We start from the raw sequence: 19,999 nt of genomic DNA on the forward strand, positions 1-19,999 counted from the left end.
GTCACAAGATAAGCACTGAATATAATTAGGTTATTCGTTGATATTGTGTGTGTGTGTGTGTGTCCCTCTTTAAGCTGGGTCATGCAGTTCCTCCACAGACCACTAGGCGGCTAGGGTTAGCAGTCAGTCAGTCCTATAGATTTCCATGTACAATGTACAATTCCTGTAGAAATAAACATGTTTTCAGTCTGGAACAAAAACTCTTGTGGTCTCTGGATCACACAAACAAACTGTTTTTTTAATTATACTCATCTACAACAATAAAAAAATGATAAAAAGTTTAAAATCTCCAACACATTAACCTGCTAAATTCTACAGAGAACAGAGAGATACAGAGGAGTGGCCTCCGAAGGTAAACCCTGGTAGCAGGGGCTCTGTGAAGGAGGAGCTGAAGGTGTAAAGGTGGATCAAAGAGTCTGAGGAGACACTGTAGAATGACAGAGTACCAGCAGGACAGTCCACATACACCCCCACCCTGCGGGAGGGGCAGGGGGGGGCAGTGGACACCTCCCTCTTGTTATGGAAAACGTAGTGGACAGTGTCAGAGCACCGCAGACACCAGGACTGAGCGTTGGCCCCGAACCAGCAGTCTTTGCTGAGGCCCCGCCTCCTGATGTCCCTCTGAGTCACCGCAATGTGGACCAGACCCCTCCACTCCACTTCCCAGTAGCAACGTCCAATCAGATGTGGCTGACACAGCAGCTGGGGGCAGCGATCGAAGCGGGAGGTGTGGTCAGGGTATGGCTGCTGCTCCGTCACCATTGTCACTGTGCGGCTGTCATCGCTCACCTGCAGGTATGAGTTCATCGAGTCCATGTCCAGGCTGAGGTCACAGCAGTCTGAGGAGGAGGAGAAGGAGGCCTTTGTGAACACACATCTATCCATCTGATACAACTACAAAACAGACATATGCAGACTTACACTTCCTCAGTCCAGGCCTCAGCCACTGTTCTCCTTGCTGCTCCAGCCTGGAGAAGAAAAAACAGACCTTCATCATCATCATCAGCGTCATCACAAACCCCCCTTGGACAGACAGACGGACACACACATACACCCGAAAGTAACCCACTGGAGAACTTCCAGTCTCCAGTCTGGATTCTTTAGTCCAGCAGAGAGCAGCCTGACTCCAGATTCTCCTGGATGGTTGTAGCTCAGGTCCAGTTCTCTGAGGTGAGATGGGTTAGAGCTCAGAGCTGAGGCGAGAGACACACAACCCTCCTCTGACACCAGACAGCCCGACAACCTGTAGACACATAACACATACATCACTGACTGGTTCTGGTCTGGATTCAGACCACTGCTCTGACACTCAAGTAAAACAAACTATTTTAGCCACTAAGTGTCAGAGAAGTCGACAGGAAACAGAGAGAGGAAATGACCTACAGCACAAGAATCAGATTCAAACCACAGACACTGCGATCACATAGCACATGCTCTAAACCGCTCAGCTACTAGCACTGTATGCTACTTGATCTTTGATCCAGGATCACACAAAGAGGGGCCCGGAGGTTTAAAATCTAACCCAACCAGTACCCGACCCTGTGGGTAAGAGCAGCATAGATGTGGTCTTCAGATTGCCCAGGTCCTCATCCTCTTGATTCTTCTTCTATTTTCTAAGCTGCTTGACTCCAATTGAGCAGCTGAAGCCTGAAGCTCCCACCAGGACTGAGCTGAACACCTGAGATCAGATCACCTGGACCACATTCTTACCTGAGAGTCTCCAGTCCACAGTGAAGACTCTCCAGACCAGCAGAGAGCAGCTGGACTCCTGAGTCCTGCAAGTCATTGTTACTCAGGTCCAGGTCTCTGAGGCTGGAGAACTGGGAGCTGAGGACAGAGGCCAGAGCTTCACAGCTTCTCTCTGAAACATTGCAGACGCTCAGCCTGAAAACATCAGAGTCTGTGAAATATCAAATTATCTCTGAATCACTGTCAAAGCTGCTGCGAAGGCAACTTTACCTGAGAGTCTCCAGTCCACAGTGAGGACTCTCCAGACCAGCAGAGAGCAGCTGGACTCCTGAGTCCTGCAGGTCATTGTAACTCAAGTCCAGGTCTCTGAGGCTGCAGGACTGGGAGCTGAGGACAGAGGCCAGAGCTTCACAGCTTTTCTTTGAGACATTGCAGCTGCTCAGCCTGAGACAGGAGCAGAGTGAGAACATATCAATGAAACACCGGCGGAAACCCCCATGAGTCCACACTCACAGTCCGACAACCCTCACCTGAGAGTCTTTAGTCCACAGTGAGGACTCTCCAGACCAGCAGAGAGCAGCTGGACTCCTGAGTCCTGCAGGTTGTTGTAACTCAGGTCCAGGTCTCTGAGGTTGCAGGACTGGGAGCTGAGGACAGAGGCCAGAGATTCACAGCTTCTCTTTGAGAGGTTACAGCCGCTCAGCCTGAGAGAGGAAACAGACACACACTGATCAAAGCAGAGCCAACAACATTACACAGCAACACACAACCTGTATTCTTCAACACACACACACACACACACAGAGGCATAGATGACTATAGATCCTGTGAGAGAACATGACCTCACTAACTACCATGACCTGACTAACAACTATGACCTCACTAGATACCACAAGCTCTCTGACCACTGGTGATCTTTTTAAGACATTGCTGTTTCTTCCTGATTCAAAACTTGATGGATTTTTCAGAAGATCAAAAAATGTTTCCACTGTTGGTTGTCTCTTCGGTCAAGTAAAGTCTCCTGATGCGTTTCCTGTCTGCAGGTCCCCGTTCACCTACACAGCACTTTTGGACAGTTTGACCACAGGCAGCAGCTTCAGCAGAGCCTCCTCTGACCCAGAATACTTCCTCAGGTCAAACAGGTCCAGGTCTTCCTCTGAGGACAGTAGGATGAAGACCAGAGACGACCATTGAGCAGGAGACAGTTTCTTTGTGGACAGATGTCCACTTCTCAGGTACTGTTGGATGTTCTCCGCGGGACAGTGGTCATTCAGCTCAGTCAGACAGTAGAACAAGTTGATGCTTCTCTCTGGAGACAGATTTTGCCGTATCTTCTTCTTGATGTACCGGACTGTCTCATTCTTCGTCTCTGAGCAGCTCATTTTGGTCTGTAGCAGGTCTGGCAGGAGTTTCTGACTACGCTCTTGTGAGAGACCCAGGAGGAAGCGAAGGAACAGGTCCAGTTCCCCACTGGACTTCTGCAGGGCCTTGTCGATGGCAATCCTGTGGGTTTCTGCTTCAGATAGCCGAGTGAAAACCGTCCACAATCGGAAAGATTTTCCACGCTCACACAACACATTTCTGTTGTGTTTAACAAGTGACATTCTGACATAAACAGCTGCCAGAAATTCTTGGACACTCAGATGCACAAAACTGAAGGTTTTCTCCTCGTCCCTCCTCCCGCGCTCCTCTTTAAAGATCTCTGTGAACACGCCAGAATACTTTGAGGCACCGCTGACGTCGATGTTGCTTTCTTTCAAATCCTCCTCATAGAAGATAATGTTTCCTTTCTCCAGCTGCCGAAAAGCCAGTTTTCCTAAAGATTTAATGTACTCCATTTTCTTTTTTGTGCTGTACTTTTCTTTTGTCTGGTTAATCTGAAAGACCAAGAACTCTGTGTACATGTCAGTCAGGGTCTTGGGTAGCTCTCCTCCCTCTCTGGTCCTCATATCCTCCAGGACGGTAGCAGTGATCCAGCAGAAGACTGGGATGTGGCACATGATGTGGAGGCTTCTTGAGGTTTTGATGTGGGAGATGATCCTGCTGGCCTGCTCCTCATCCCTGAACCTCTTCCTGAAATACTCCTCCTTCTGGGGGTCAGTGAACCCTCTGACTTCCGTCACCACGTCATAAAAATCTGAATGGATCTGACTGGCTGCCGCAGGTCGGGTAGTTATCCAGAGGCGAGCGGAGGGGAGCAGATTTCCCTTGATAAGGTTTGTCACGAGACAAGCCACAGAAGTGGACTTGGTCACATCCAAGTCATCATCCTGCTTCCTGTTGATCCTACAATCCAGCTGAAGGCGGCTCTCATCCAGTCCATCCAAAATAAACAGGAGTCTGAATTTGCTTTTGTCATAGTTAGAGTTTCCAGATGCCTCCATCTTTGTAAAAATGTTGTTGAGAGCGTCTTTACTAATGTCTTTAGTGGCTGGGATACATTTATGAATGAGCTCCGCTAAACTAAACAACCTCCCTTTCACTGAGTTCAACTGACGGAAGGTGAAGGGGAAAATCAGGTGCACATCCTGATAGGTTCTTTTTTCAGTCCAGTCCAACACGAACTTTTGCACAAAGAATGTTTTTCCAATTCCTGCGATTCCAGTGGTCAGCACTGTCCGTATGGGTCTGTACTGTCTGGAGGGGTGTTTGAACATGGCACTGGGGCTGATAGGTTTCTCCGTCTCTGTCACACTCCCCACCTTCTCGATCAGCCTGAACTCATGTTGGGTGTTTATGTGAACATTTGCTCCCAACGTCACCCACAACTCAGTGTAGATTTCATCCAAATGCCGCTCATCCTTCTTCTGTGCCCATCCCTCCTGAGCGCACATGAAAGGGTCATTGAGGTTGGATTGGAGCTGCCTCTGGTAATTCGAGATCAGCTGTGACTCTGGAACTGGAACTATCACAAAACAGACAGAGACAGAAACAGAAGCATTAGTTTGATTTCACACATTATTCTGCTCATTAAAAAACCAAATGAAAAAAAGTCCAGCATGTGTTTGGACTGTTTTAGAGTTGATTTGAAGGGGGGAGGCACAGTGTCCTGAATGTTCACACATTTTAAAGCAAAAAAAAAAAAAGTTTCAGCAGAGGTCAGGATTCAGAGTGAAACCACCACCACATCAACATCACAAAGACCCAGGATCCATCCAGACACACTCATCTGATCCATTAATGTCTGCAGGACCACTAGTTGGTTGTGTTGAGGGAGAAAGTGGATTCACAGGAAACACATGCTGCCTGTGACCATCAGACTTTAAAACTGGGTGCTACAGTCTGTCAGTCAGCCAAATCCTCCTAACCCTTTTCTTCCTCTTCCTCCTCTGTTTCCCTCTAAATGGAGTATCATTTAAAAAATTTACATCATGTTGTGTTGAAGACTGAGACCATAAACTCATCATGAAAACGTTTCCCATTGATTTCAATACAATCTGAATTCTTTTACAGTCAGACAAAATTAAGGTTTAAGATTCTTCAGCATTCACTTTACTTTACAGACCCAGAGTCCAGGTCCAGGTTGATTGGTTTGTGGTTGTGATTCTGAATCAGTAAGACCTGGGTTTGATTCTCACTGAGCTCCTCAGACTCTGAGCAGGATCGTCACTGTTTTTCTGGGACTGACCTCCTGGTCCTGACTTGCCCTCAGACAGACGCAGAATGAGGTCGTTCCTTTTGATCTCCTTTAAAATTCTCTTGGCAACATTCACAGCATCAAGAGCTGTGAAGGTCTGTTCCATCAGGTCCACGACTGTCCACCTCTCTGCATCCTCCAGCCTGCCCGTTGGGATGGAGGTGTCAGCACTGTCACCCTGAGCCAGGTGCCATTTGAACCTCTGGAATTCATCTCTCCTCAGATCATCTAGGGCAGCTAATAGGACCTGTGATGTCATCACAAGACCCTGGTGATATCAGAGGGCACAGTCAGGTGATGGACACACTAATTAGACATGTTTAAGACCAAAAACTTTAGAATGTCCTCAAACCCCCACAGATCTGAAGAACAGACTCAGTTAAACCTCCTGTGCTAACATTAGTGGTAGCACCGAAATAGACAGACAGATACCTCTGCTGCTATAAGTGTGTGATGGACTGATGTTGGTTTGACACTGAAACACAATTACAGTTTACAGCCTTTACTGCTTATTTACTATGTACATGATTACAGTGTGTACTACAACAACATGAATTTGTCCTTGCAGGTCAGGGTTAGGAGGTTAGTGAAGTGGAGGCTCCCTGAGACACTGAACATTGCTAAACACTCACAGAAACTATTGATGCCTCTTCGACTCAGACGGTTGAACAGAAGGAGACTTTATGGTCCGATGAACTGGATGGAGAGCTGAAGAATGAGGATGATAATGAGGATGAAAATGATGAAGACGGTTAAGACGCTACACTAAAACAACCAGGAAACACTTTCACATTTCCTGGTAGTCTGAACTTAGTTGGTTTAAACTAGAGCAGTGAGTGGTGATGACCTGATCACCACATCCTGAACTGTAACAGCACAGAGGGGGGTCTAGACAGGGGGGGTATGCTGACTGGGTATGCTGACTGTCTGCTGCTGGTGAAAAAGGTGTAATAGCATTGATTGCCCACGTGGCGTCACAGCAATTTTACGCCCATTGATGACGTCATGGTGTGTTATTGATCTTCCTCAGTCATCACATGACCCATGTTCGGTTTTTTTTCCGGTCTAATCGTTGTCCCGGTTTCAGGGCTCTTCCCATGACGTCATCATGCTTAACCAACCGGAGGCTCCGAAGGCAGTTCACTGATCGGTCGAAGTTTCCCGACAGAAGCCGAAGAGCTCCGAAGAGCCGACAGGGTGAGAGAGCGCTCGGCTCCGTCCTCTTCGGTCTCTCTCTTCCTTGGAGGGTCAGTACGTCAGACCGAACCGGACACCGGACCGGAACCTCTTCAGCGCGGTGAGTTCAATCGATCCGTTATTGACTTATCAGTTTCTAACTGGCGGGGTATCGATAAATCAGCGCTGTGATCGATCCGCGGGCCGTCATTCATACAGAAGCCGGTCCCGGTGGTGACGTCATCAGCGGTCACACTCAAGACCGATGATGATCGATCGAGTTTCAAGTGTGGCAGTTTGTGTGTGTGAGACACCACATACCTGTGAAATATGGTGATGTTCATGTACCGTCTGACCCTGATTCAGACCTGGATCTGTGTGGGCCACATGGACCTGGTCTGTTCGGAGTCTCTGATGTTTGAACTTCAGAGAGACCCTTGGTTACCATGGTGACACCAGATGAGATTACGTGCATCCAAACAAAGCCTTACATCATCTTATTCTGAAGATCTGGACTGTTCTGGTTCACAGATCTGCAGCCAAACAGACTGATGGGGTCACATCCTCCAGTCAATCAGAGCAGCTAAACTCCTGCTCCTGTTGAACAACAGACGTTAAACTACGACAGTCTGTATGACCAGTCACCAGGGGTCAGAGGTCATGAGGATGGTGGACTGAGGTGACCCTGTGATCCTGCTGATCAGTTACTGAAGATTCAGGTTTGTTCTGACATCCTGGATCCAGATCCGACCATCAGACCAGCCTCCTGCATCATCATGGGCTGTAGGCCCTCCTACTCTGTCCTAGCAACAGTAACCATGGCTTGTTCTGTGGGAAGCAGAGTGAGATGGAAACGGCTGACTGTGTTACCATGGCAAGTTGGATTGCTCTCACAAAGATAGAAGCACAAACGTGCATGTGTCAGTCAAAGCAGACGTCCAATCACGTAGTCTTTCCGATCACATGACTGGTGCTGGTTTTTAATTAATTATGTTTTACCTCCTCAGGTGAGCAGAGCTGACACCTGCAGAAAAACAATCACACAGGTGAGCTTCCTGACTGTAGTCAGGCACATCATGCCGCTGGTGAAGCGGATCATTGAGCCCAGGTACCTGTGCCGCGGCAGTCTGCCAGATGGGGTCGCCAGTGAGTTGGAGTGTGTGACCAATAGTGCCCTGGCCACCGTTATCAAACAGCTGGGAGGTCTCAGTGAGTGCTGATCTGCCACAACACCTGCCACCCCCACCCCACTGCACCAGCCCTAACAGGAGGTTGTTGTGATGTCACTGCAGGTCGTCATGCGGAGGACATCTTTGGTGAGCTGTTCACAGAGGCCAACAGCTTCTACCTGAGGATGAGCAGCCTGCAGGAGAGGGTGGACCTCCTGTCAGTGAAGGTCACACAGCTGGACTCCACTGTGGAGGAAGGTACATGCTGCACTTGAATGCAACACATCAGGATCCAGAGTCTGTGATGCATCACCCAGCAGGGGGCTGGTATCTGTACCAGGTGTTGGTCTGGGGAGACACCCTCGGTCTGGATCTGTGTTGTGTCTTTTTTTTTTTTAACCCTAGTGCACTTGATGCAGTCTCTCTGCAGGACATCAACATGAGGAAGGCCTTCAGGAGCAGCACCGTTCAGGACCAGCAGGTGGTGTCAAGGAGCTCCATCCTCCACCCGGTTCTGGAGACATATCAGCGCTGCGACAAACCACCCCCTCTCAACATCCTGACCCCCTATAGGTCAGGCCAGACTCTGTGTTAGCTCAGCACTGTCCCTGTCACTCTCAGCGCATATTGGGAGTTAATAAAGTTCAATACCATAACAGTGAGAGAAGGGGGGACAAAGGTAGGAGGGCAGAGTCTTGGGGGGGCTTTAGACTGGAGAAGAAGGTCAGACAGAAGAATCACACAATACTTATGCTTTGATTTTATAATTGACGGTTAAAAGTTATTAATTTATGATTTAACTTTATTCATTATCATTACTATTAGAATATGAAAAAAGTCAAATTAAGCTTTAAGTCCCCCCCACAGGGATGACCAGAGGGATGGTCTGAAGTTCTACACTGACTCCTCCTACTTCTTTAACCTTTGGAAGGAGAAGATGCTGCAGGCAACAGAGAACAAACGGAAGGAGAAGAGACGACAGAAGGTTCTGTTACCGCTGCCTGGAATCTTTACCACCCCCAGTATTTACTCCTCCTCTCTCAATGTTGTTTTTAATTAATATGTGCAGGAGCAGAAACATGTTGAAGAGTCTTCAGGACGTGAGGTGAAGAAGGTGAGAGAACATTCCTTCTTCTTCCTCATCCTCCCTCTTTTCATAATGAAGACAAAACAAGTAGGAGGAAAATTAAAAAAGACTGATGAAGGTTAAAGGTCAAAGACCCCCCCCCCCAGGTTCGTAAAGCTCGAAACAGGCGTCAAGAATGGAACCTGATGGCCTATGATAAGGAGCTCCGCCCAGACGCTCGAGTGACCCCATCACCTTACCATGTGTCCGACAGCTCCATGTCACCTGACAGGTAAACACACAGGTCACATGACAGCTTCCTGTTGTACTGTTCAGGAACTGAGCTGAATGAACCCCACCCACATCCAGGTCAGGAACTTCAGATGACCCCTCATTCCCCACCAGCCCCCACTTGCATGAGGCCCAGGGCCATCCTGGGAAGGATCACGTCACCATGACATCTGGGGGAAGCGGTCAGACTCAGTCGTTGGATCGTGCTCTCCGTCCTGTACCAGCGTCCTCTGCGGTTGCTGTGGCAACCACCCGCCAACATTCTCTGGGCCGCAGCCAGCCACATCATCACCACCATGCACTCCTTCCCACTTGCTCAGCCAATCAGAATGCAGCACGCATCAATGGCACCAAGGAGGCCAAGTACACGCATACACACACACACTTTTGAGATATTTTCAGAAGGTTGTGACTGCAACGTGACTTTCGACCTCTTTCTCTGCTCAGTGACCATCAGATTCCTCCAGCGCCTCCGCCACCACCCCCTCTCATGCCAGCAGCAGGACAAAGCGCTACCCACAATGCTGCCATGGTAACACCACTGCATCCTGCAGCAGTTCCTGGTAACCAAGGTAATTGATCAGCAGACAGCAGTCAGTCGTTTTGAGCTGTGGTCTTCAGGGAAATGTAAACAGATCAAACATGTTTTTTCCCCCACAGGCACCACCGCCCTATCTCATCCCTACAGCCCCTCCCCTCCCCCACCTCCCCCAGCAAATTATGTCCCCTCCCCCCCACGGCCTGGAGGCCAGGCTCCACCCTCTGCTGCTGCCACTCCTGCATTGCCGCCAGTGACTGATGGAAGGAAGCCCCCTGGTGGGCTGAACGTGCCAATGAACGATGCTCGCAGTGACCTGCTTGCGGCTATAAGGAGAGGTAGGTTAGCTGCCTCATCATGTTCTCTGAGCCACGTCTTGGTCTGACACGTTGATGTTCTTCTGGTTTCTGCTGATCCACAGGGATCCAGCTCAGGAAGGTCCAGGAGCAGCGTGAGCAGGAAGAGGCCAAGAAACGAGAGCCCACAGGAAATGATGTTGCCACAATCCTGTCACGGCGCATTGCTGTCGAGTACAGTGAATCAGAGGAGGAGTCAGAGCCTGAAGACCAGGAGTGGTCCGACTGAGACCTGAAACTTGAAGCTGCCATGAACAGATCCTGATCCTGATAGACCTGTTCCTCGACACTGCCTGACCCAGAAGACTGAATGAAGCGACTATGCTCTTGTTTGTAATTTGACTTATTATTATTAGTGAACACGAGTTATTTATTTTTATTGTCTCGCATTTGGAGGACAAATTGACGTCCCATGATGCATTTTGTTCTGTGATGTGATTTTGCAGCATGACATCCATCAGTATGATGACATCATCTAATTATGCTGTTTTCTGTCTGGTGATGTCATCACTGAAGCTTGATGTGGTCATCAGAAAAATATGAAGGGGTATGTCCCTTCTGTTTGTACCGCCCCTGATTGGCTGTAGAGAAGTATTGATCGATTTATTGATCTGTTGATTCCTGCTGTGACTTGATGCATGTTGATCAAACAATAATGATAAAACAAAAACTTTGTGTTCAAAAGAAAAAACTGATGTGTCTTTCTGATTGTTTACTCAGCAGGTTAAAGGTCAGAATAGGGATTTGAGCCACCTGTGGGCGTACTCACATTGAACAGGATCAGAGGTTAGTCAGGTGTTGAGCATGCCTCTCTCTCTCTCTCCCTGCTTCCAGTCCGCCTGGCGGTCACTTCCTGTCTGAATAAAGTAGTCATGAAATTTATGGAGGCAGGTTACCATAGTAACTGCATGTACTTGTGGATTTGGTGGTGACGTTTCAGAACCGACACGGCACTGATGACGTCCTGCTGTGCTCCATGACGTCACTAACACGCTGCTTCATAGTCGAACTGATAAATGATTACATCATCTGAAAGACAGCTGGTTACATCCGGTCCCCTGTGATGCGTTCACGGGCAGTAGGTCCTCCCCGGACAGAGGGCGCTGTAACTTCAGACTGCACGTTATTACACACGGAAGAAGAACGTGCTCAGCCCGGAAGTGGCTAAAAGCAGTTCGTTGTTTCTTTGACGGGACAGAAGTGGCCTTCACCGCCCGTAAAACGGTCTGATGTAGTTTGACTTCAGTGGCGGGAACTAACGATGCTTCGCCAACACTGTTTCCGGGTTGTTGTCCTGCGCACGAGGTGAAAGAAGATCAACATCCGTTTCCGGCTACAAACAGGCTTCCGGTGAGTCGGAGGATGAGTCAGATTACGTCATCCAGGTGAGTTCACCTGTGAGTGGAGGAAGGGATGGCATTGTCAGACCCCCCCACAGATTGAGTCTGGGGTGTGTTTGTTTTGCAGACATGTCGGTGCCGGTGTGGTGCCTGTCGTTCCGTCAGCCCTATGCAGGTCTGATCCTGGATGGGGTGAAGACGGTGGAGAGCCGCTGGAGGCCTCTACTGGCCTCCCTGGAGAACCAAACCCTGGCTGTCCACATCGCTTGGCGGGACTGGGAGGAGGATGACTGGCAGGCGGTGTTAAGTGGGCCACTGGGGATGAACCAGGTCCAGATCCAAGAGGTGCTGGAGTCTGGGGAGAGGTTTGGCCGCGGTGTGGTGGCAGGTGGGAAATATTTATTTGCTTACGTTCTCATTAATGGGAACACATTGAAGGCATCACCTGTGGAAATACATTTGTTTCAGGACTGGTGGATGTGGGCAAGACCTGGCTGTGCTCCGCCTCCACACAGCAGGACGAGCTTCAGCAGCTCGAGCAGGCAGCCATTCTGATTGGTCTGCAGGAGAAACACCTGACTCGCCTGTCCAATCCACGCTGGCTGAAGCAGCCACTGAGCACCCGAGGAGGTCGTGACCTCTGGTCTGTGGAGATTCCTGCTGAGCTGTTACCAGGACGGCACATTTCCGTTCTAGACAAAGCAAAAAATCCCAATGGCTTTCGTGCCACCGCAAGGTGAAAGGTCAGACCTTTGGTTTACTAAGAAACAAATGAAAACAATAAACTGCCAACTCTGTGTTATAAATGCTAATGAGCATGCTAACAGGGTGCTAGCCTTTTGTATCTGATTATAATAAAGTGACTATTGTCAGTTGTTTATTTGTTCATGTGTGAATTCAACATGATGTTCACTCACCTTCTCTGATCATTATCTGACTGCAACACTGGTGCTCCATCAGCTCTGCAGATGTTCTGCCCTCTATTCACTGACAAACCAGATAAGTACTCATTAAGCTTTGCTTACCAAGAGACGACCACAAACTGGATCTGAAAGACAACATGATCATCATACTGCAGCCCCTCACCAACAAGGTGTCTGAGGTGGAGCAGGTGACAGTTCTTAGGACTTCACATCTCCAACAACCTGACCTGGGGTAAAAACTCTTCAAGCTGCAAAAGAAGGCCAGACTTCAGACATCACCCTCTCACCCAGGTGTACAGAGGACTCTTGGGGTGTATCCTCACAGCTGATCATTGACTGCTACAGAAACACCAGCACGTTTTATCATGATCTGTCCCCTACAGACGTCATAAACTACATCGTTTTACTTTCTGTGTTGAGCTGCTCTCTTTTATTCTCTGCTGGCCATACAATGCGTTGCCCCTTAGGGATAGCAAAGTTTTTTTAGCCCTAATCTTTCAATTGAATATAAAAGGTGCAGAAAGGATAATCGGTATTGACCTTCCCTCCACAGACAGAGCACTCAGCCCAGGTCCTCCAGCTTCAACCTCAGTCCAAACACATGACTCTAAAAAGGTGCATTTGTGTGACTGAAGTTTGTCCCTGTCTGTCCTCCATGTGATGGACTGGACACCTATTGGTGGGATTTGCTTCAGCGCCAGTGTAGTGTAGTTCTAATACTGGGACCAGGCGGACCAGGCTTTTTCTCTGAGTCATTACTGATGAAATAAACCTCATGATCACTCATGCTGCTGCTGGTGAAAATCAAAACTTTATTCTCCAAAAAACAAACAAACAAAAAAAACAAAACAAAACACCATCACCAGTTTGAACTTGACATGAACATAAATACACCCTCATCAATAAACAGGGGCTGACCGCACACAGCCTGGAGCCACACCCCGTTCTGATTGGCAGGCTGATGTTTCAAACTTGAACAAAAATCTGTCATTCACCCTTGTTACTATGGTAACAGTAAGGAGGCTTCATGTGCTCACTAACAAGCTGAACTATTAAACATCTGGACTAACACTCCAAACTGGAAGTGAGTGAGGCAGATAAGTTGTGTTAGAGGTATTCTTAAAAAAAAAAAAAAAAAAAAAGGGGGGGGGGGGTGACACATTAGCTAACAGCCAATATGTGCAGAAGTCTCGCGTTGCTTTAATGTGAGGCTAATGTGCCACCACTGGAAAACCATAATGGCCTTTTTTTTTTTTTTTTAAACACCAATTTGCTATTTTAATGTATGTTTCAATACTTATTTTTTAAAACTGTAATGTTTTACTTTCAAAAGTCCTTTTCCAGTGTTGTCAGTTAACCAGTGAGGAGGCCCGTGTTAGATGGTGGGGGGGATGTAGTGTGTTGCAGTGTGGTGGGGGGGGGGGGCTGTAATGTAACTGACAACATGGGTGGGGTTAGGAGCAGGACAGTAAACTCTGGGGGCGTGGCTTCCAGGCTGGAGTGTCCCCCAGTGGGCAGAAGGAGGGAGGCAGTGGTATGGGGAGTGATGGGCAAGGTGGGCAGGGTGAGGAGCAGAGGGCAGGTAGGTCGTTGCTAGTGGAGCTTCGTATGGCAGGTGAAGCATTGGGGGAGGGGGGAGAGGTGTTTGTTCTGCGTAGAGGAGAGCAGGACAGGGAACGGAGCCTGCAGGGGCAGAGCTGAGAGAGGGGGAGGATCCTTCCATAGATTGGGTGGAGCCTGTAGAGAGTGAGGGGACAAAACAAATAAAGCATAGTGTCTGAGCACCCCCAAAGGTGAAGGTGTGTCTCCAGCACTGACCACTGCCATGTCCGTCTGCCTGTCCATCCCTGGTGGATTCTGGGTAGGTGGTGGGGGGCTGATGGGAGCCACGCCCCGTCTCAGTGTAAGATGGAGGAGAGGCTGGAGGAAAAGATCATGACCTAATTACATCCAGGAGATCCCACTTCTTGCAAACGACTAAACCCCAGGACTAACCAGCTTCATCACTGTAAAGAGGCTCATAGTTCAACTCAACCAACAAAACTCTTACTGTGAAAGCTCTTGCCATGTTAGGACTCTTACTGTGGAAGCTTCCCCTCAACTGTTGATTGGTGGGTCTTACCATGCAGAGGCTCCTGGCTCAGGTAGGGGGAGTAGTGCTGATAGGTGTAGGGGGCCTCTGGTGAGGTGGGGGGGTACATCTGCTGTTGCTGCTGCTGCTGCTGTTGTTGTTGTTGTTGCCAACAGCTCTGATGGTACCACTGGAGGGAAGGGGGGTGTCAAAAGTTCAGTGAACTCACCTGTGGGTTCATAAGATTCATACCTAAAGTCTCCATCTCTTACCTGGATACCAAGGTTGAAGTAATACTGGAGAACTCTGCAGTCTACACACACAGTTACAAAACAACACAAACACACAAGCATAAGGGCTGCACCAATGTGGACAGTCCAACAGAAATTTACAGATGTTGACCTCTGACCTCGGGGCAAATCACTGCCATTGGGGTCGTAGGAGTACGGAGGCGGAGTCACCACAGTGCAGAGCAGCTCACCCAGCTCATTAACCAACCAGGGAGAAGAAGCTGGGACTGTCATGGCTGCTGTGGACAGTAAAGACCAGTCATCACCTGTTGACAGCTGATAGTTGTTTGTGTGTGTGTGTGTGTGTGTGTGTGTTTACCTGAGCGTGGTTGTGTGTGCACAGTTGGCGGCAGGTGAGCAGCTGCAGGTACATGTGATGATGGTGAAGAGGGTGAGGATGAGGAAGAAGATGGTGAAGAGCAGATGACAGCTAATGGCTTCACTACCTGAAACAGACATACAGCAGTCAAAGTCACAGAGTGTGAAGAGCAACAACGTAGGTTTAGGTCCTCACAAGTACAAAAATACAAAGTCTGTGTGTGTGTGTATATACGTACCTGCTGTGTGTAGTTGTAGTTCAAGTCAGATCTTGGTGGAGAAACAGCTGTACCTTCCTGCTCATCCTTTCAGAATAAGAGAAAACAAATTTAACACTCTCCCATTTTGTGACATCACTGGTCACACCACATCTGACCTCAGACCTTCAGCTTGAGACACCAGTACACTTCTCTACCCAACACCCCCACTTCAAAAGAAAAAGCAACAACTGAGCCCAGTGATCTCTGCGGATCAGCAGTCACATGTTACCTGGTTGGTGGGAGTGTCAGTGGGGGGGTAAACAGTTGAGGTCTGGTAGCTCTGATCTGAAAAAGAGACCAAGTGAGACTCTGGAGATCTCTGGAGGATTCTGGAGGACTATATCACTCACCCTGACTGCTGTAGATGTAGTCCTCCGTGTACTCCGCTGACAGGATTAGGAAACAACACATCAAAATAAAAGTTTGTTCTACAGGAAAACAAAATACATCTGATCCATTCCAACTAAACTCAAGACTTCCTGCAGACTCATGTTATTACATTCATGTTAAAAACCTGCAGACTGGGAAACGTGAATGTTAATGTGAAACAGGAAGTCCTTAGTTTCAGAGTGTTTTGGTTTGGTGCGTTTAAGATTGATGTCTTGCTATTATATTTCTTGATTGTCGATCAGATTTAAATCAAATTAATTTATAAAGCGCCAAATCATATAGTTACAGAAAGGCACTTTAAATACACAGCACACCAAGACCAAACTCTTAAATTATTTAAAGGGACCAACAGATCCTCATGCAGAAGAGGTTGGAGAGAATGGGGATATTCAATACAGGTGGAGCAGGAACCATATGCTGCATGATGTTTATAGAAATATGGGAGCAGCAAATGTTGCAGGAACATGGGGTAGTAATGATTATTTAATTTTAATATTTTTTTTTTTTATTAAGGACTTCCTGCTCACCCTGGTCCTCCACAGTGCTCGTGTCCTCCTGGTCCTCCTCTGATGAGCAGACCGGGGTGTTCCCAGGAGAGGGTGCAGGGGGGAGGGGCCCTGTGCCTCTTTGAACCCTGTAGGAGGGGCCAGGTGGAGGGGGAGGAGCACCAGCTGGACCCTGGAGAAACAAAATACACCAGCACTATGACATTACCATGGAAACCATATAATTTACTGTCGCTATCACCACCTTCAAACTGTCATAGATCATGCAGATCCAAGTCCGAGTGAAGCAGTGGACTAAGGTCACATGACATCACATGTCAACCAGCTTCTCTGAGGCTCAGGTGTGATGCAACATCAACGTTGTTTAGGGCCTTACTGGGAGTGGCGGGAAGACAGCGTCGCTGGCGTCATCAAGCTGATAATATGCAATGGCTGCATCCAGATCAGACGGTTCCTCCACCGTCTCTGCCGGGAATCCAAACTGACACTCTTTACTGAGAGCAGCCACCAGCTGACGGCGGCTACGTCTGCAGGAAGATGACATCATCACGTTCTCTCAGAGGCAGCATCAGCTTTAATGTTCTGTCATGAAGTCAAACTACGGTTGGATCATAATGTTCATGTTTACCGTGACCTGAAGGCGTAATTCTCGTAGTCATGGTAGTATCGTCTGCTGGGGTGGTAATAGGTGAGCTGAGGACCAATCAGGTGACGGTTCAGGAAACGAGTTGCGCTTCTGACCACAATCCATGAGACAGGTAGGTAGGAAGGTAGACAGACAGAGGAGCTCCTCAGTACCAGTGTTTCACATTATCCAGAAACAGATTTCAAGATTCTGTCTCACCTTGAGGCTCCATAACGAGGAGGTCTAGCTGAAGTAGCATGGTGATGGGGGGGGGCATAGGGGTCATAAGTCATTGTTCCAGGTGACGGAGGAGGGGGTGGGCGTGGATGACCTGTTGGCTGGAAGCGGGGAGGCAGTGTGGAGGGAGTGGGGCCTCCATACGAAGAGGCCGGTGGCATTAGCAGCTCTGCACCCTTCACCCCACCGCTACCACGAGATTTTCTAAAATAGCGATGGCGGTGATGACGCTGACCACGGGAGTCAGAGTCTGAGGAGACATAATGGTGGTCAATAGGTCAGGGCAACGTAAAGGAAACGACAGACATGATGGTAGCTGGATCCTCCAGTATTCAGTGATTTCTGAATACTGGAAGAGAAGACGACAACTGGACCTGAGGACTCATACCCAGGTCTCCTTTTCTGGTGGGAGCAGCGACATTCCAGGCTGGAACTGGATTCACTGGTTTCAGGTCTGTCAGAGGGACCAGGTGCCTAAAAGAGATCAATGGTTCAGAGCAACTCCAAGACCTTCAGGTCTGGTCCTGGTCCAGCTAAAGATCTACATTAGAATCTCCTTTATGTGAGGTGAGGTTTAGGTTTACTTCTCTCCAAGCTCCTCGATGAAGACAGTGACGGCTGATGAATGTGTTCCTACTTCCTGAATGAAGGCATTGTAGTACTTCCCCTTTGGCTCCAGACGCACCTGAACACAGACACACACACTGTGATTGTCAGTCATTCTCAGCTGGAACGATCTTCAAACTGACTGCTTTCTTAGCATGCTAACATTAGCCTTAATTTCGTGTGTGTCTGTGGTGAATCCAGGTGTGTTAGGTTACCTGACACTTGTCTCCCAGGAAGTACTGCCTTCCAGCAAATACCATGTAGTCTGTCTTCTGCATCTCTGTCCGTCACACACAGCACACTAATCTGATTACACCTGTCAGTGAGCTCATCATGATGTCAGACCAGCTGAGCAATCCGCATCAGATAGAGCTGAAGTTATAAAACTGCTTCTGTCACATGACCTCAGCTGATGTGTGTGTTACCTTTGCAGGTGTCCTGCCATACATCAAACTCCAGGTTTCTGTAAACTTCCCCATCCAGAGACTTCATCACTTTGTAAGGCAGAGACAGGCGAGTGGAGGGGGGGCCATCTGCTGGGTGCTGCACACCAGTCACAACACACCCATTCACACACACAAGAACAAGACACCACACAAACACAACAACAGCACAGATAATGTCTGTTGCGTCCAGTAACATCTCTGCATCATTATGTTTGGTGCAGATTGATTCTACGGCAGAATGACTCCAAACCAGTCAAAGAACCTGAACACACACACACACCTTTGTCTCATCTGGCACTGCTCTGGGCTTCTCTTCAGCTCCACCCGTCTCCTCCTTGCTGGATAAAACAAACATACCTGAACACACTGTCAGGAAGTGATGCATCTCCTCAAAAGCAGTGTCATCACTCAGTGATCACATGCTCCCTGACATCACCTCCACTGACTGTGTGTACCTTTGTCCTCGGTCCTCAGGTGTGTCGTAGCCAACGTCAATGTCACTACACACCGATGGGCTGTTTCTATAACGACGACCTCCAACCCTGAAGGTCTCCATGGCCTGACAGAGCTCCGCCTCCTCCACTCCAAACACCTGAGTGTAGAGCAGCTCGTACAGGAAAGCTACACACACACACACACACACACACACACACACACACACACACACACACAGATAAGAATTCCCTGAATGGCCAATCACCGATCAATACTTACACTGGCAGAGAGCTGCAGAGGCGGGGTAACTCCTCAGGTAAACAATGTCATAGTGACCATTGATGGAGCAACACAGCATCACCTAGGCAACACAGAGGTGACAGAATTCACTGTCATTTGACTTGCTGATCTGATCTCAGCCAATCAAAGGACAGCAAGGTGGAGGAGGCAGCATGTTGTCTTTCTGGTTGTCTGTTTTTCTCTTTGATGCTGAGCTGCACCCCCTCCTCCTCACCTTGTCCACAAAGTCATCCTCTGAGATCACTGTAGCTGGTTTCCCAGGATAACGATAGATCAGGAAACACCGCCTGCACGCAAGGACAGGCACAGACGCGCACAGACACACACAAACACACACGTGATCCAACATCCCATAATTCCACAAAATGTGTCAATAAAATGGTCAGTGTTGCCAAGAAAACAGCTCTCAGACTCAAGACTCACCTGTAGAGCTGAGACAAAGCCTTGATCTCCACCTGACCCACTGTCTCCTGAAAAAACACACTGTTACACACCAACAAGAGGTACACACAATGGAAGGTCAAAGGTCAGCCTGGTTCACCTTCGGGTCCTCCAGACGCTCCAGGTATTTCTCAAAGGATCCTTCAACAAACTGAGAGAAACAAAAGCAGTCAGCTGATAAATCAGCCAATCATCTGAGTGCTCAACTGCACTAACATTAGTTCCTCAGAGTGGTTACTTTTTGTTGTCTCTTAGTTCTGGTTTGTTTGTGTTCATCCTACTTGTACTCATTGACCAATAGGCGGGAATATGACGTCACATGACCTTCAGGTGAACTCACCGGCTCAAAGTTGCACCTGTTGGTTCTCATGAAGTTGGCGCAGTCCTGACGGATTTTCTGGTGGTAGTTCTGAGAGTAATACAACTACACACACACACACGTTCAGCATCGGTTACCATGGAAACAATTATCACCTGCACGTTAACTGTAGCCGGCTCACCTGCTCGGACACGGCCCGAAACAGACTGGACGCGTCCCGGGCCACCATCTTCCTGTAGAGGCCGAGGCTGGACAGATACTCGTCCATGTTGATGAAATATTTCTTCAGGCCTTTCTGCATCCCGGCGCCGCTCCGCTGTCCACGCTGAGGTCGGTCGGTCAGTCCGTCCGGTCCTCCGGTTCTCCGGCTTCCCGCGGTAAATGGACAGGTGACCTTAATTAGGGCTGATCAGCACGAGGCCGCTGAGGCATTCATGGATCAGCCGAGGCTCCGGAAACTGGGAAACTATAATATAATATAATAATCGAGTATCTGTGTGTCTCTACATCCTTGAGGAGATGAAGAGCTGCTGTTGTGAAGAACCAGAAATTTGTGTGTTTGTGGACTTT

The 19,999-nt window shown here is 48.5% G+C and overlaps 4 protein-coding genes across 7 annotated transcripts; 2 read left to right on the forward strand and 2 right to left on the reverse strand.

The window, feature by feature from the left end:
- Positions 1–253: 253 nt before the first annotated feature.
- LOC115052760 (NACHT, LRR and PYD domains-containing protein 12-like) lies at positions 254–6,093 on the reverse strand. The gene is made up of 9 exons (XM_029517116.1): positions 5,959–6,093; positions 5,318–5,594; positions 2,749–4,594; positions 2,220–2,393; positions 1,960–2,133; positions 1,711–1,884; positions 1,070–1,243; positions 922–968; positions 254–839 (listed from the first exon to the last, which is right to left on the reverse strand). Exons 2-9 carry the CDS (start codon positions 5,583–5,585, stop codon positions 313–315), a joined length of 3,384 nt encoding a protein of 1,127 aa, XP_029372976.1. The 5' UTR covers positions 5,586–5,594; positions 5,959–6,093; the 3' UTR covers positions 254–312.
- A 1,485-nt stretch (positions 6,094–7,578) lies between these two features.
- LOC115040974 (wiskott-Aldrich syndrome protein family member 3-like) lies at positions 7,579–10,486 on the forward strand. Its single transcript, XM_029498222.1, has 10 exons — positions 7,579–7,711; positions 7,795–7,929; positions 8,091–8,244; positions 8,539–8,656; positions 8,741–8,785; positions 8,905–9,029; positions 9,143–9,391; positions 9,476–9,591; positions 9,689–9,904; positions 9,988–10,486. The coding sequence occupies exons 1-10, from the start codon at positions 7,579–7,581 to the stop codon at positions 10,149–10,151; spliced, it is 1,455 nt and encodes a 484-aa protein (XP_029354082.1). The 3' UTR covers positions 10,152–10,486.
- Positions 10,487–11,071: 585 nt separating this feature from the next.
- Positions 11,072–12,747, forward strand: LOC115038750 (uncharacterized protein CXorf40 homolog). 4 transcript variants are annotated; one of them, XM_029497257.1, is made up of 4 exons: positions 11,072–11,307; positions 11,361–11,650; positions 11,731–12,005; positions 12,223–12,747. In XM_029497257.1, the coding sequence occupies exons 1-3, from the start codon at positions 11,285–11,287 to the stop codon at positions 12,000–12,002; spliced, it is 585 nt and encodes a 194-aa protein (XP_029353117.1). In that variant the 5' UTR covers positions 11,072–11,284; the 3' UTR covers positions 12,003–12,005; positions 12,223–12,747. The 4 variants fall into 4 exon arrangements, with proteins under 4 accessions (XP_029353117.1, XP_029353116.1, XP_029353119.1 ...); XM_029497256.1 differs by lacking the exon at positions 12,223–12,747 and having other exon boundaries at positions 11,731–12,189; XM_029497259.1 differs by lacking the exon at positions 12,223–12,747 and having other exon boundaries at positions 11,390–11,650; positions 11,731–12,189.
- An 813-nt stretch (positions 12,748–13,560) lies between these two features.
- On the reverse strand, positions 13,561–19,772 carry alg13 (ALG13 UDP-N-acetylglucosaminyltransferase subunit). The gene is made up of 25 exons (XM_029521029.1): positions 19,611–19,772; positions 19,451–19,534; positions 19,211–19,261; positions 19,093–19,139; positions 18,884–18,956; positions 18,649–18,730; positions 18,377–18,555; positions 18,211–18,262; positions 17,914–18,024; positions 17,704–17,768; positions 17,467–17,567; positions 17,271–17,356; positions 16,865–17,132; positions 16,649–16,756; positions 16,397–16,547; positions 16,042–16,192; positions 15,475–15,510; positions 15,354–15,409; positions 15,104–15,169; positions 14,866–14,992; positions 14,666–14,785; positions 14,529–14,569; positions 14,308–14,446; positions 14,004–14,105; positions 13,561–13,922 (listed from the first exon to the last, which is right to left on the reverse strand). The coding sequence occupies exons 1-25, from the start codon at positions 19,728–19,730 to the stop codon at positions 13,561–13,563; spliced, it is 2,778 nt and encodes a 925-aa protein (XP_029376889.1). The 5' UTR covers positions 19,731–19,772.
- Between the last annotated feature and the right edge of the window lie 227 nt (positions 19,773–19,999).

Source organism: Echeneis naucrates, chromosome 1 (assembly GCF_900963305.1).
Source record: "Echeneis naucrates chromosome 1, fEcheNa1.1, whole genome shotgun sequence".
Taxonomy (NCBI): Eukaryota; Metazoa; Chordata; class Actinopteri; order Carangiformes; family Echeneidae; genus Echeneis; species Echeneis naucrates.

What these genes read in the sequence shown, in the direction of transcription:
- LOC115052760 (XM_029517116.1), bottom strand. Translation starts at nt 5,585, where the DNA reads ATGACATCACAGGTCCTATTAGCTGCCCTAGATGATCTGAGGAGAGAT. An exon ending in GGGCAAGTCAGGACCAGGAG is followed by an intron (nt 4,595 to 5,317) that starts GTCAGTCCCAGA and finishes GTTTTGTGATAG; the next exon opens with TTCCAGTTCCAGAGTCACAG. An exon ending in TGTGGACTAAAGACTCTCAG is followed by an intron (nt 2,134 to 2,219) that starts GTGAGGGTTGTC and finishes CTCCTGTCTCAG; the next exon opens with GCTGAGCAGCTGCAATGTCT.
- LOC115040974 (XM_029498222.1), top strand. Translation starts at nt 7,579, where the DNA reads ATGCCGCTGGTGAAGCGGATCATTGAGCCCAGGTACCTGTGCCGCGGC. An exon ending in CAGGACGTGAGGTGAAGAAG is followed by an intron (nt 8,786 to 8,904) that starts GTGAGAGAACAT and finishes CCCCCCCCCCAG; the next exon opens with GTTCGTAAAGCTCGAAACAG. An exon ending in GCTTGCGGCTATAAGGAGAG is followed by an intron (nt 9,905 to 9,987) that starts GTAGGTTAGCTG and finishes GCTGATCCACAG; the next exon opens with GGATCCAGCTCAGGAAGGTC.
- LOC115038750 (XM_029497257.1), top strand. Translation starts at nt 11,285, where the DNA reads ATGAGTCAGATTACGTCATCCAG. An exon ending in AGTCAGATTACGTCATCCAG is followed by an intron (nt 11,308 to 11,360) that starts GTGAGTTCACCT and finishes ACCCCCCCACAG; the next exon opens with ATTGAGTCTGGGGTGTGTTT. An exon ending in TGGCCGCGGTGTGGTGGCAG is followed by an intron (nt 11,651 to 11,730) that starts GTGGGAAATATT and finishes CATTTGTTTCAG; the next exon opens with GACTGGTGGATGTGGGCAAG.
- alg13 (XM_029521029.1), bottom strand. Translation starts at nt 19,730, where the DNA reads ATGCAGAAAGGCCTGAAGAAATATTTCATCAACATGGACGAGTATCTG. An exon ending in ACTTCAACCTTGGTATCCAG is followed by an intron (nt 14,447 to 14,528) that starts GTAAGAGATGGA and finishes CCTTCCCTCCAG; the next exon opens with TGGTACCATCAGAGCTGTTG. An exon ending in GGCAGACGGACATGGCAGTG is followed by an intron (nt 13,923 to 14,003) that starts GTCAGTGCTGGA and finishes CACTCTCTACAG; the next exon opens with GCTCCACCCAATCTATGGAA.